Source organism: Anabas testudineus, chromosome 1 (genome assembly GCF_900324465.2).
Source record: "Anabas testudineus chromosome 1, fAnaTes1.2, whole genome shotgun sequence".
In the NCBI taxonomy this organism is placed as follows: domain Eukaryota; kingdom Metazoa; phylum Chordata; class Actinopteri; order Anabantiformes; family Anabantidae; genus Anabas; species Anabas testudineus.
In genome coordinates, this window is record NC_046610.1 from 9,798,988 (window position 1) to 9,814,092 (window position 15,105).

Here is a 15,105-nt window from a genome sequence, read left to right on the forward strand (position 1 = left end):
GGCTTGTGTATCGAGAAGCTGCTGCTCTATGCTTTGCATTTGACTTTTTGCCCAGGGAAGTTTGTTACTTTGAATTAGCCTCCTCTTTTGTCTTCCCAGTATGTCACATTCAATCAGACATAGCACCAAATAGGACAGGAGGGCTGCCGTGTTCGCCGGGTACATAACCAGGTTGAGAGACAATTATCTAGCTCTAGTGCCGGTGGCCTGGGAGTTGGCACCTCATCACTACCCTGATAAGAAGACGTGGTGGCTCCCTAGTCACCCACTGTTGGAGGAGGTCCTGGCTGTGGCATATATTAAAGTCCCTCCCAGGTCTTCTTGTACTCCTGCACAAAGGCCGTGTTCCTTTCATCTGCTGCCTTTCGTTAACATGATCCTAGTGTGAGTGCTTCAACCTTCTATCCCTTTGATCAAGTCACATAGGTTCTTCAGGAGTCATTGTTGAAACTATTCTTTTTTTTTAATGTTGGTTTTACTTCACAAAATATTAGTTTTATTCTAGAAGTAAATATTCGAATAGATAAAAAGAAATGACAAAAGTGACACTTTTCACTTGCTATGCAAGATTGTCCTCATCACAATATTAAACTTATTTATTATTATTAAATATTGCTTCTATGGCTTAGGAAACACGTTCTTATCATAATAGTCCTTTACTTAAAAAAATGTCTAAATTCTATATTTTAAGAACTGTGATTTAAGGAACATAATGCACAGTGAAGGGAAAAAAAGTTTTTTTTTTTTACCACAGCAGAAAAGACTACTCCTAGAAATGTGTCTGGCATGCTAACAATCATCACGTGTTTTTCCCATGTGTGTGAAAGTGTGTTTCCATTTACTGTGATGTCAGTTAGTGCAATATGATAACCACTTACTGTATGTCATTCATGCAGATGTACTGTAGTGGCTATATCAGCTATCATCTCACATCCACAGGGTAACTTGATAATTGTTTAAGCCTGGTATAAGAGTATTTTTAAACATAGACGGAGAATGTTGTGTAAAAACACTCATTTTGTCAAGGCTTTTGTTTCAGTGACAAGTCACATGGTTAACATCTAAAAGTTAAAAGCAGGGAAGACACAGCACTGCCCTACTCTTACTGTCAATTTTTACCTGTTAGAAACAGGAAAATGATTTGCAAGTAAACGTATGTAACCTTTACATTTTTTAACTACTTGAATGAGAAGATGTGAAACTATGTCCTTCCAGATGAGCTTGTATTCCTGACTTCACTGTCAATAGGTGAGATCTGCTATTTTAATTAGTGCCATCCTTTAATTCCCATGCTTGCATCTACAACAGACACCATCATTGGTTGTAGAGAAAATTAAAGTGATCTAGAACAGATTTGTTATTGAACTAGTTAATTAAGGCCACCGGTTGCAGTGGTCTTTGTCTGACAAAAGGTTGCAGATTGGATTAAAAGTGATGTGCTTTTTAACACTGGGAATGACATATGCAGACAAGATGAACACTACTTGATCTCCCAATCAATTTGCATGGAGCTGATCAAGTCTTAATTGAGTTGTCCTCTTAATTCCACTGGGAACTGTCTTATTAATTCTGCCCGCTAATATAAAGTAAAAGGACAGCTTAAAGGCACTGTTAAGTTAAACATGCATACTTTCCCAGCATTACAGGTAACACTTTCAATGTTTTTTTTTTGTTTTTTTTTACTTTGTCCTTTGAGCTAGTGATAACATGTTTCGATAGTGTAAGATTGTTGAGAGTTATACAGTAAAATCTGAGTAATTGTGTAAACATTTCTAGATGAACAGAAAGAAAAAAAGGAAGACAGAAACAATTCTGACAACTGAAGAGTACTGTTATCTCAAACAATTATGTTAAATTGGTTATTTATACATCCCCAAAACACTTCCCCAGTATAAAGAAAAAAGGTGCTCACCTTGGTGTTCTTTGGCAAGACACAGGTGGAGCTCCTTCACCGTGGCCCGGTCCATAGCAGCCTGAACTCGCAACATGTCCAGCTCCTCTTCCAGGCTAGCTCTGCAGTTACACACATTGTGAACTTTTCTTCACACATCAAACTTGTTTTCCTCAAATGAGCCACTGCCAATTCAAGCATTGTATAATGAGTATCTTTTTAAATCTCCACAAATATCACTCTGGATTCCACTGTGACCTCCATTATTGTAGAAACTTTTATTACACATTTTAACTTGATTCTCATATGCTAGCCTTTTCCCAACAGAAAAGACGACATGATGAAAAAAATCTTCTAATTAAAATGCTTTTTAATTCATCTGGAAATCAAAGTGACAAGAAACATGAAACAGCAAGGTAGAAAAGTACAGTGTGCGTCTCTGTGTGTGTATCATAACAGACAAACAGACTGGAAAGTGTGCCCAATTACCTCTCTGCAATTAGCTTGATTCCTGCTAAAGGCTAATTATGTGGAGCCATGCTCAAGACTTTGCACTTTCAAGTTATTATTAGGACCCCAAGTGAAGTCTACTGAGGATACACAAAAACCCACGGAGACAACCACACCTGAAACACACACCTAATTTCCCTCCCCTCTGCTCCACAGAGAGAGAGAAACACTAGAAACAAGCTCCTGCTACTGTAGTGGCATTCTTTCCTCAGTTAACCTCATTACAACAGTAGCTTGTCATTCTGACTGACTTCTTAAGGCATGCAATGAGTACAGCATGCTTGATAAACTCTGAAGCATTTAAGGAGTAACAGGGCATTTGTAGCCATGTTTAACTATTATGAGCATAATGGCATTAACTCACACTAGACACCTGTTTCAGCCAATCTAATTTAGCTAAATCAAATAAGAGATTCTTCCATACACGTGCCAAAAAAATGACTCGGGATAAGTTATCACCATAGCACAGGGAAGGGAAGTAATTAGCTTTTCAGCCCACACAGTCCTGAAGAGGCCTGGTCTAATGGCTGACTGTAGCTTAAATAAGTACACAAATGACTCTCCCTGAGGGGGGTGAGGCAGCAGATGGATATGTGTCGCTACTCTATAGATTTTCCTCCATAAATGAACTTAAGTCGATGAGGCTACTGCACTGCCTTATGTGTCCAAGCTGTTAATGGGACAAATGAGCTGAAATATGCAGTTTGTGAAAGAAGCCTGTTCCATCTCATGTTTCTCTTTTATGCCTTTTCGAATGCGGATGGTATTGATGGGACTATGCTAGGGCAAAGTTCATATGCAAAACATAAAATTTTGTTGAATGAAGAAACGATGGGATTGCAGATGTAGTTCATTGGCCAGGGCCCTCCAGTTACACACTGTAACATTTTAGAGATGAGCCTCCACTGCATCCTTATCCAGTAACACTCAGCTTTTGCAGTGTGTACTTTAATCTGACGTAGTAAAGGAATTCATTTTGGTGGCAATAAAAATTAATACAAAACTCAAACAATTTATATGACGCATGTCTTTAGCTAGCTGACTATTGACTATTTATATTTGGGAACTTTGTTAGAACTGACTGTTACATATTACAATACAGTTTGGTTACATTTGCTTCAGTTTTTTACAGTACAGTTAAATTATGAGACTCACAATGTTCCTGTAGCTGATATTTTGTGGCAAAACAACAGATTCTATTTGGATGGTCAATGGTTATTTGGTAAGAAAGTTCCACACCTTCAACAAATGTTGAACTATGACTTCATTCTGAACTGCCCAATAGTGTTAATGGTGGATGCTCCCATCTTTCTAGTCTAACTCCTCACATTTTTCCTTGTGTGAGAAAATCAACCGATTATAAACAGATTCTTACTTTTACTAAACAAATTCTTGCCATTTTCAACATATAGAGTCCACGATGGGAAAAGTGCCGTGTCGAGAATTTTATAAGGATGTTTACAAAACACTGCAAGGGTCTGGCAGCACACTGAGATAAATCCCAAATGTTTTCAGATCTAGATCATATTATAGCCACCTCCACCAGAAACAAATATCAAACTTTTTCTTATGTCAATCTTAACTGGAACCAAATTCTCCTGTTATATTCTATCCATCACAGTAGAGAAATGGTTCTCTAGATTTTTTACCTCCAATGGAGTCTCTCAAGCATTTTTTAAAGCTAGATGATAAGTCAAATGAAGCTAGCTGGACAATTTTCAATTCCCTCTCAACTTGCCGCTTCACCTAAGGTAAAATAACACCCAGCAGACATAAAAGCAAAATATACTGAGAAAGAGAAACCAAACTAAAGGCAATAGACAGGTGTTATGTTTGGTAATGATGTGGTCTGCAATATAAGTCGGTGTCTCATGCTGCTCTTTTGGCCCAGTTTTTAAAAACATTTTCTCTCTCATGCAGCGCTAGAACTTCAGCCCTGAGCTATCCACTCTATGTCATTTGATCTCATCTCTACCTGTGCTGCACCTAACACAGCTTACAGCACAAACTGCCAGCCTCCATCCACAAGGGTGCACAGCACCACATCACCTATCGTCATTGTGTTTTCACATGCCAGCCTCCGATTGCTCGGCAAATGAAAATATAGAGGAGCTGGGAATAGGGTAAGAAAGCAAAAACACCTCTGGCATTTTTATCAGTAGGGAAAGAATCTTGTTTTTGGAGGTGTGGGGGGTTCCCCTTATGGTTAAACTCAGGCTAGATGGCTGTTTGAGTGGATAAGCCACTGCTGTCAGCAGAAATGGTGACTGGTAGAGTTTCCATGGCTCAGTGCTGTATTTTTTGCTGCGGGCAATGCAGCGGCAGCAGCAAAAGTGAATCTTTAAGAGTTAGGTTCTCCAGCCAAAGGCCACTCATATAAGAGGTAAATGGGGATTCGTGTAATAACCACTAGTGGAAAGAACCTAGGGGCAGCTATCCAAATACGATATAAAACAATATCATAATGTTGTATTTATTAAACACTGGGAAGTGAAAGACTTTTACACAAGTAAATACAAGTCAAAGACTATTTGAAAATGGGAGGTAAAGCATATTCACTACTGTGAATCGTATTTCTGGGGTTTGGTTCTTTCTAATAACTGCATTCTTTGTGCTCTAATTTTATCTTGCTGAGACTTGATGGTAAACTAAAGCTTGCATCATAATTACTATCTAAAGCAAGCTTCTTTACACTATAATTAATTTACCAAATAATTAATGAAGGAAAAATCTTAGTTGTCTGATTTAAAAACATGCATAAAACATTCTGTTTGTGGGTGTATGTGTGTCTGAGTAAATGTGTCCCTCCTCTAACTGGTCCAGGGGGCAAAAGAGTCTCATTACTTCTAATACTTTGTAGCAAATCAAGATGAAACAGAAAAAAAATTGAGGAATATGAGGAACATCAGGGTAAACTTTATTAAACTTAATTAGAATCAACGTCGCTTATTTGGGAGGTTTACGTCCATAATGGTCACTCTCTATTGAGGAGCTTTCACTACTGCTGTTGTGCAAATGATCTCAAAGGCTTTTTCCCCAGTAATCGCTAGCTAATTTATGCTTTGATGTCGTCTGAGTATAGCATCATAAGTATGAGGGTGCACTGCATGTGTTTATTTTGTTTATAGCGCCTAAATAATCCCTGCCTCTTTTTACCAACAGACCTTTAACAACAATTAACAAGCACGGACATGAAGGGCCGCAGACAGATGCATAATGAGGAAGATAAAATGATCCCACTGCAAATTTTCAAGCTCACCCTGCACGTAGTTGCTTGCCAGCTATACTACTACTACTATCTACTATCCATACTACTATAGCCAGAAACAAATCTCTATTAAAAATTATTTTTCTCTGTCTTTTACCTTACAAGCATTCATCTGAGAAATGTTCTATACTAGTTAAATGTTGCGTGTAGGAGGGTCTTGATTTGCTCTGTCTTTGGGGTTAGGGTTTTGTAAATACATTTTTGGTGAATGAATAATAAAAATAGAAACAGAACAGTTGCATACTATAAAAAGTCAAAATCATGGATTGGCTAGCATCAATAAATGTAAACCTATAAATACATTAAAGCGGTTAATAAATACCTAAGAAATTTTTTGTGGTTTATTTTCACTGATGAAAATGGTGAACCTGACAGCACAGAACTGACCATTGATATCTCATGTAATTGCCCAGACTGTTTCAAAGAAGTATGTAAAACTGTCTCAGAGTGCAAGAAATGCCTTTTCAGCAGAGAAGTGCTTGGTCAAACAAACTAATACATTTAACCACCAAGGACATACAGTAGTAGTACATTAAACTGTTTGTACTCAACAGTATTGCTTACAACCTAATTCCAAACTGTCTTGAGAAGTATCAGCAACACAAGAACTGCCCTGTGCATCTTTATGATGTGGGTCTTCAGCAGCACAAAATGCACATGCACAGTGTATGTGAGTGTGTGGGGTATATATCCCATTTCAACATTGCAGTCTGATGATCTGGGTTTGGCAAATACCAAAGCAAAGCTACCTGCATCAATAAATATTGTAAAAAGAAAAAACCTTAAGGTTAGTCAAAAAAGAATGTTTGTCTGTGGTCCTGTTTGGTTTAGGCCCCTTAGCTCCAGTGAAATAAAATCTGTAGCATACAGAGTTCTGTCTGATCTTTTCCAAAACCTTCCAGACTGGTTCAGGAAGTAGACTGCAAGCCGTGCATCACTGACCAACCTCACTGGTGGTGCTGTGGTGGAACAGGAATAAATTCCTTGAGCCAGGTCTTGTGGAAAGCCTTCCCAGTAAAGTGGAAGTTCTTATAAGAGCTAAGGAGTAATTCAAAATGGATGCTCATAATTTTATGTTAACGTTAAACAATTATATATGAGTATGATGTTCTGGCGTCCATATACTTTTGCCCATGTAGCGCCAACAACATTCATAGACATCAACCAACAAAATTGTTAAAATACCTTCATTTAGTATTAAAAGAAACTCATCAAAAATATAAGAAATAGAAGAGTGTGTTGCCTAACAGGCACGTTAATGACACACCATCCTGCTTTTGGTGCATACGGTAGATGTGTGCTATAATTTTCAAATAAAAGTTGTTGAGAATAAGCAATTTGCATCCTTTGGTCATTAAATCGAGCCACAGGGAGTCCATAAATCAACTAAAAGAGCAGAAGAACAGACCCGTTTCACCTTTTTTCTTTAACCTCTTATTCAAGTGCAGAGATTTGAAGGCTGGGCTTGATAACCTTGTCTTTACACTGTGGGGACCCACTGTGCAGGCGTTATCGTAGCAATATTCATTCTGGGAAATGGTCATTTGGGCCTCAAGACAGTGTTTAACAAGGGCTGTTTTTGGAGTAGGTTATAGGAAGCATCTGCACACAACATCATGACAATGATGAAGAGAAAATGAAAGACAAATGGAGTTTCAACAGATACTCCCCACTAAAGCCCGTCACTAAGCATTTAAAGCTTTATAAGGGGCCCTTATTTGACCCTTAAACCTTCAGCTGCAGGACGTTAATTAGTCATTAGTGGATCATTGCTTACACTTATCTAGCATAACCTTCACAAGCACAATCATTATAATACGGTCAACGGAACAACACGCTCTAACTGCTTGCCCCAAGAGTTTGCTTAGAGCAACTCTTGTTGTTGTTCTTGCACTGTGATGTAACCACTTTTGCCTTCTCTGTTGCCTCTGTTGAAGTACAACTATTTGGTTAAGCTGGCTTCATCCACAGTTCCTGCAACCTACTGTGTTCCATACTGCTCATTCTTACAACAGTTATGGAGAAGCGCAAAGAGTCAAATAGAGATGGACAGCAGGCTTTCGCTTAGTTTAACACACCGAGCTATGTGTGTGTGTGTGTTCCTTGGCAGATGCGTGCCCAGGAACGAAGAGTTTTTCTAAAGCACAAATTTAAAGATCGCAGCCAAGTTTACTTTGCACCAGCCCCCTGGGTGAGGAAGGCCCCTGGGGGCAGAAACAGAGTAGATGAGGTGGATCTAGACAGGGGCACATGAAGGGGATCAACACTAACCCTGGAGGACAGTCAAGTTACATACAGTAGCAAGAAAAAGTATGAACCTTTTGGAATTTCGTGGTTTTCTAGATAAAGTTCTCATAAAACAATATCTGATCTTCATCTAAGTCAAGAGTATTAACACATATAAGGTGCCTAAAATAATAAAAGAAAATCTGATTTTTCATGTCACCATAGTGCTGGTGGAAAAAGTATGTCAACTCCTGGAATAATGCCCTCAAACAACCTAAATGGAGTAAGGTGTTAGCATGGTTTCTAGGTTGAGGCTAAAGCTACTGACTGACAAAAAACACACAAATGTTCTGAGTTTGCTCTGCAAAAGAATCCGCTTGTGTGAGCCATGGCTTATCAAAAGGATCTTCAGAGGATCTACGTTCAAGAATTAATGATTTACTAAGTGTGTCAAAAAAATCCTTCAGGATAATGTGAGAATGTCTGTATATCAGATGAAACTCTGTAGAAACCAACAACAGAATGGCTTCAGAAAAACAAAATTTGCCTTTTGAAGTGACCAAGTCAGAGCCCAGACCTCAAAACGATAGAGATGCTATGGAACGACTTGAAGATTAATGCAGAAAACCACGAATTCCAACAGGGTCACATACTTTTTCTTACCACTGTAGCTAGGAACTGCAGGTCAGTTTTAAGGACCCTATGAGTTCACCCTAGTGTGCTCGCCCACCCCTTTGCCCCACCCCAGACCACTTCTCAGCTCTATTCATGGCCAGGCAGGCAGCAGGATGGACATCCCTTAACAGGCAGCATCGGCGGCACTAGGGCTGCTAGCTTGTAATTAGCTTGGACAGCTCAGGCTTGGAGAGAGGCAGCCGGGCTATATCATAATGAGCTCAGCTGGGATTAGGAGGACAGGGCAGGGGGGTGAGCGTAGGGGAAAGAGGTAGAGGGGGGGGGGGGGGGGGCAAGTACAAGAATTCTGGTAGCCTCAGCCTACTGCTGCATCACAGAGGGCCAGAGGGAGGCAACTGGGAAGACGAGTGGGAAAAGGGGAAGATGATGGCACAGAGGCATAGGATAAAGAAGGGAAAAGGTGAGGAGAGGTGAAGGCTAGGGGAGATAGGAGAGAGGAACACTGTGGCTTTAGGCCAAGCTTTGTGTAACATAGTGGGTCAGTGTTGGTGGTACAGTTTCAGGGGCTTCTCTAGATCAAACAAGACAATAGCTATAGTACAACCAGAGACAGAGTAAAATATGTAGACTGAAAGACCAAGAGAGAGGGGAACTAAGTAACAAAGAAATAAATACCTTTTCTAAAAATGACCTCTCACAGAAAAGTCACTACACACTGGGGCAACATTTAAGCTGATAACACAATCATAGTTTAAAGACTACAAAAATGGGAAACATGTTTTTGACACCCACTTAATAACAGCAGCAACTGGAAGACAGTTTGGCATAAATGTTCGATTAAAAAAGAAATTATTTCATAAAGCCACGGCCAGGGATTCTGATAATGTGATTTTATATCCTGTACTTTTATCTGTGAATCTTTGGGCAGCCAATTTTACAAATGAGCACAGAGTCTAATGATCTCGCTATGGCCCCTGCTGTCTAGTAATGATGTGGAGGGCTAGGTCAATGCTCTGAAGTTGGGAAGGGCACACTAAAATGTTCACATTCATAAACAAGAAGGGACAGAGGGAGTTTGTTATCAGTTAGTGTGTGTGTTTAAAGTGAAGTTCAGACAGTCATTTGATAGACAAACAAAGCAGAATTTCTTCTGTTTACCTTAAGATTGTCACAGCAAAATACAGACGTGTAACTTTCAAAAAGTTTAAAATCCCATCTGTGAATATAATAAATCACTGTTTTACATAACTGTGTGTAATTGCACTCAAATGTTAAAGGGTGTTCTTTTCCTCCCCACTGTCACCTAACATTTACTCAAGTGGGATTGATGGGTTTTCTGTATAATCCTGTGTACAGGTATATTTTGTAAGGTCTTAAACCTTACACTATAACGTGCCTTAAAATTACTTTTGTTGTAATTAGGCGCCGTGTAAATAAAATTAATTTCTACTGAAATGTCCAGTCAGGGAATTTTGTCAGCAGGTTACTCACTTTTCAATGCATAGCTTCCTGGTGAGGTTTTTCAAGTAGGCCAGCTCATTCCACACTGCATCACTGTTCTCTTGTCTTAACTGCCATGGCTCTGCACGCTGTATCCTTCCACCTGGTCTGGAAACACACATCAACAATATATAAGAAAACAGGTGGAATTAGAGAGGCAAGCACAGGTATAGATATAAACTGAACAGATTACCTTGCTTATAGTACACACATAAACAAAGATACTAACAAGGGAAATGGTTGGTACTGTGTATTACCTTGCTGCCTCTGGCCAACTCACATGGGGTACTAACATCCTTATTCTCACACTGTTTTTGTTATTCAGTCATCTTTAGCAGTATTCAAATGAGCAGCCTTGACTTTGACATTTCAGTGGCAAACATGCATATGTACACACATATGCATGTTTGTTAAAGCCCAGGGCACTGCCCGTGTGGCAGAGCAGTGGAGTATTCCCTGTGTGCCATGCAAATGTAAATAATGGCAAAAATACACTCACAAACGAGGTCATTGAAATGTCTACACTTCACTTATGAATACTTAATGGCACTTTGTGCTCAGTGGCTGCCCCCTCCATTGAACTTCCCCTTCAACTCACACAACTGCACCCCTACACACACCCGCACCCCTACACACACCCAACTAATCAATCAGTCCACCACATTCCATTCTAATTAGCCTTTCGTCTGCAAACCAAAAGAACTTTTAGTGAGAAATCTACAGACTACAAACGCAGCAAATCCAATTTTTGTCACACACATGCTTACAGAGATGCACATATTATAGTTTCTCATTTTCGCTCAACCAATGAGGTAAAGGTGTAGAAATGGACTGTAATCGTCACTGCTGTTGCAGAAGACTCCTTTTCTCATGGATATTATTGACTATATAGACACTGCTATGCTACACCAACACAAGTTAAACCCTGATGCCTGGGAGTTGGAGGCTGTTCAGGAACAGCAAATGTTTTCATTTAATACTATTGATGCTCCTGTGAGCAATTTGGAGCCCATGGCTTTCTTAATAGTATATCCATGTGTAAATGCATGTACGTTTTCCTAAGTGTGAACATACTTAACAGATAATTTCACTGTAGAGTCACTTAGGCACTTTCACTTTTTCTACTGGAAACACAGTGAATTCAGTCTAACCTACATCAACACTGTGTGGAGCTGTAAAAGTACATGATATTTAACCAACAGTTCTGTTTTCTCTCTGTGGTTTTATGTACATAAGGCATCAACACACTGTACTTCTTAAGAAAGGTGAGTGATGCTTTATTAAGTCAAAGTAAAGCTTTATACAGTTTAATTTGTTTACAGTGGGCCGAAAAACTGTTGAACATGGAACCATGAGAGAGCTATCTTCTTCAGGCCTCAGTGCTTCTTCCCCTATGGTATCCTAGTTTCCATTATTAAACAGGAGGAAATAGAGAGAACTTTTCTGCGCCGCTGCGGCTAATTGCTCTGATTCAGGGGGAATCTGTTTATGGGTGCAACTTTGATCAGAGTGCGGTGCTTTAATAACCTTTAATTTTATTTGCTCACCCCCATCATCCCCGGTCTGATTAAAAAACTTTTTCCCTTCTCTAATATAAATAAGAACTTGGCTTTTCCCCCCTCTCCTCCATGTCATTTTGGGAAAATATGGTGGTAATGGTGAATGGCAGGATAGTTTCACAGGGACTGGCCAACTGCTCTCTATCTGAATGCTAATCAGCCAATAGATTCTTTGTCTGCTTTGTGATTGGCTGGTTGTTCTATCCTGGGCGGAACTAATTATCACACACACACACACACACACACACACACACACACACACACACACACACACACACACACACACACACACACACACACACAGGTGATGTCACTCAGCAGCTGGCCATATATCAACCAATTATCTGATTCAATACTTTACTCTGCTGATAAGACAGATTCAGGGAAAACTGAAATCTGGATTCACAGGAGAAAGATGTTAAAGTTAATATGTTTTGTTGGGTGTAGTTATATTTTTACACTTTAGTATGTGTAGAAGGTAGAGAGTGGCACATTCGGTCTTATCTTTTTGTCCTGCATAAAAAAGGGGCAACACAACCGACCCCCTGCATCTTTCCAAAAAGGCAACAACACAGCACGGAAGCTGCTGGGAAATCCCTAACAAGCTCAAAATGCAATGAGACTCGACGTCTATCCCCACTGACTTGTTAGTGCCCTGATTTCCGAGCACTAATGGGACTATTTAAGTCATTTTCTATTGTCTCTCATTTAGGCTGGCATTACCCCAGTGGGTTTTACAGCTATTTAAGGATGGGGCTTAATGCCAAATGTATGCCATGATCATAACATTGTGACTGGCTGGTGCCATGGAGGACTCTGATTGAAAAGGGCAAACCTGCCTATTGCATCAATTTCATGTCAAATTAGACATTAAATCAGATACATGATGTTGACACAAAAAAACCCTCTCTTCTTAGCCCTTTACTCATTACATCAAACCTGTGTGTCTCTTTATAACTACAAAAAAGGTTTCTTCTCATAAAAATCATGTTGTCTTTGAGAAAAGTACCATTTCTTTGAAAACCTGCTAAAATGTATAACAGCAGCCCAACTCACGTTGACTCTGAGAGTTTTCTCTTTCTACAGCTTTCCGTCTTTGTTCCCACTGTCTGAGACACATGCTGTTGAGCCTCGCTGAGCTGACATGAGCCGAGTCGAGCCTAGCGCTCTCTCACTTATTCCACTTTCACACGGGCTCACATTGCACTGCTGTTTTCTTTAATTAACCCAGAGAGAAAACAGCTGACGGGGTCAACACTTGGCTCCCGTGCGGCCACCAAACATATGCACCTTTAGCTACATTTTAAAATGGCCTCAAAGACGCTGTAGGAGGGAAAAAATAGAGACAGAAAAAGTGGGAAAAGACTAGGGGGAGACAATGGAGAGAACAACCTCATTTTAATGACATTTTCCAGCACATTTTCCACTTTGTGTAGAAATCCTGTGGTTTCTGGTGAATATAACACAGGAAATGACCCTCTCCCATCTTCCCTCTCTTCTCCTCCCTCCACAGGCCTTCTCAAACACCTTGCACCTCCCAGGACCAGACACCTCCAGCCTCTGGCTCTCACATCCTAATGAATGCTGAGGAGGAGTAGACGCAGAAGCATACACACAATTGGCACGACACAGCTTAAAAACCTCTGAGCTTTTCAAAGGCAAGGGGAGGAATTTCTCCCACTTTCCTAAATCCAGCACCCAGGTCCTGTCAGACAACATGTGGAGAGAAATAAGGTCCTAAGACTATTTGTGAGTTGTTTCAGGGGGTTGCATCTTTCACAAAGGAATTTTAACATAAGGTAAGGTGAGTTATGTGCTTTTAAATGTTTCTTACTCACTGCTGCTGTGTGGAACTGGAAATGATCCAAGTTGCTTTATGTATGCAGAGGGTCCCATGTGCAGACATCCTGTGTGTTTTATGAATGTACTGTGTGTGCACAACAGGTCCTGTGTAATATTTATTTAGTCATATTTTCTGTCTCTTGTGTGACAAGACTGTTCTACTAAACATTAAACAGTGTACTCACAAGCCATTTGATTTTTCCATCTCCTTTAACTGGTCTCTGATGGTCTTGTAGTTGCTCTGAATTAGACACAGGCGCTCACGGCGTTTATCATGAGCCCTCCTCAGCTCTTCATTCTCTTCCATCTGAAGGTAAAGAACAAATATGTTTCATTTAACATACTATATGTACAAAAAATAACTTATTGGTAGAATGGAGGGACCTTCATGTGCACTGGCAGAGCAGTATGGAAGCTGAGCAAAGATCTTCACCATTTACACATTTAAACTGGTCTACAGCATAAACACCATTGCTTGAACAAATTCTGGGTTCAGATTCTTTTCTCTCTGCTTCCTTCTTTGCTGGCAAGGGCTTCCACTCTCCCACTGGGCAACTAAGACATCATTAAATGACGACATCTACATGTCACAAAGCAACAAAGTGGGCATATCTTTTGTATTCTTTTTAACCAACAAAGGCACTCACTCACTGCAGTTCCAAACTGATGACCAGCATGTGTTGTGTTGGTGGGTTTGTTGCTGACACTCTTGTTGACAGCTATTAAAACACAGCAAGATTGGCTACTGCTTTAAAGAAGGAGTAAGAGAAGACAACATATAGATTTTTCTTGTCAGAGGCCACCCCCTCTCCTCATCACACTGACCTTAGCAGCAAGGGCGATGGAGAAAACACTTTCAACAGGCAGGACAAACAGAGGTGGGAAAGAGAAAGAGAGCAGAACAGGGGAGAGAGAGCGAGACAGCTGATGAAAATAGAGGAAAGAGAAAGAACAAAGAAATTAGAAAGAGAAGAAGGAGAGTGTGCAGCAAAAGGAAAGTGAAAGGAAGAGTGCAGGACAGGTTTCTGCTTGAGTGGCCAGGGCTAGGGAGAGTTGTCGAGCACTTTCTGAAGGGAAGGAGCTTGTTTACTGCTGATATGACACGGCTGCCCTGCAGAGAGGGAAATGCGAGCCCTCAGCCCTGTTATTATTAACAAGGACAAAGAGAACAGAGAGAGCACACAAACATGCACTGCACACACAACGGTTGCGCAAAGACACAGACACACAAAATACACATTCACACTATCAATGTGACAAGTATGGATTTTCCCTAGTGCAGATTATTCACAGAGGACATCTGCAAGACATCCTTAGCCCCTTCAAGCAGCCCCAACCCCTGAAAAATAAGGCTCTAATGAAAGGGCCAGACCAGGGCAGTGTTAACTGGTGGAGCTAGGAGCTGGCTGAGGACACAGAAGAGTTGAAACTGACTGATAGGGGGGGGTGGGGGTGCGGAAAGGAGCAAGTGGCAGGGCATTAGCCACATCATGGCTTTTCAGGCTCCTTATAGAGCTTCCCCTGGGCAGTCCAGTTCTGGTCATCAGGCCACAGATCCTTGCCCACCGATCAATACACCCCCTTACTCAGCCAGCATACACATCTGTGGATGTTCTCAAGCTGAAAAATAATTACACAGCAACAGCTACTGTTTACTTGAAAGTGTGCGGAAG

The 15,105-nt window shown here is 40.4% G+C and overlaps 1 protein-coding gene across 6 annotated transcripts in view; it reads right to left on the reverse strand.

Annotated features, from left to right (window-relative positions):
* Window positions 1-15,105, reverse strand: part of cntln (centlein, centrosomal protein) — a 79,752-nt gene that overhangs the window by 36,591 nt on the left and 28,056 nt on the right. For all 6 annotated transcript variants that reach the window (XM_026360785.2, XM_026360789.2, XM_026360783.2 and 3 more), the window contains exons 12-14: window positions 13,618-13,739; window positions 10,023-10,139; window positions 1,913-2,013 (exon numbers count right to left, since the gene is read on the reverse strand). In XM_026360785.2, the coding sequence (XP_026216570.1) occupies window positions 1,913-2,013; window positions 10,023-10,139; window positions 13,618-13,739 (340 nt within the window). The remainder of the gene's footprint in view (window positions 1-1,912; window positions 2,014-10,022; window positions 10,140-13,617; window positions 13,740-15,105) is intronic.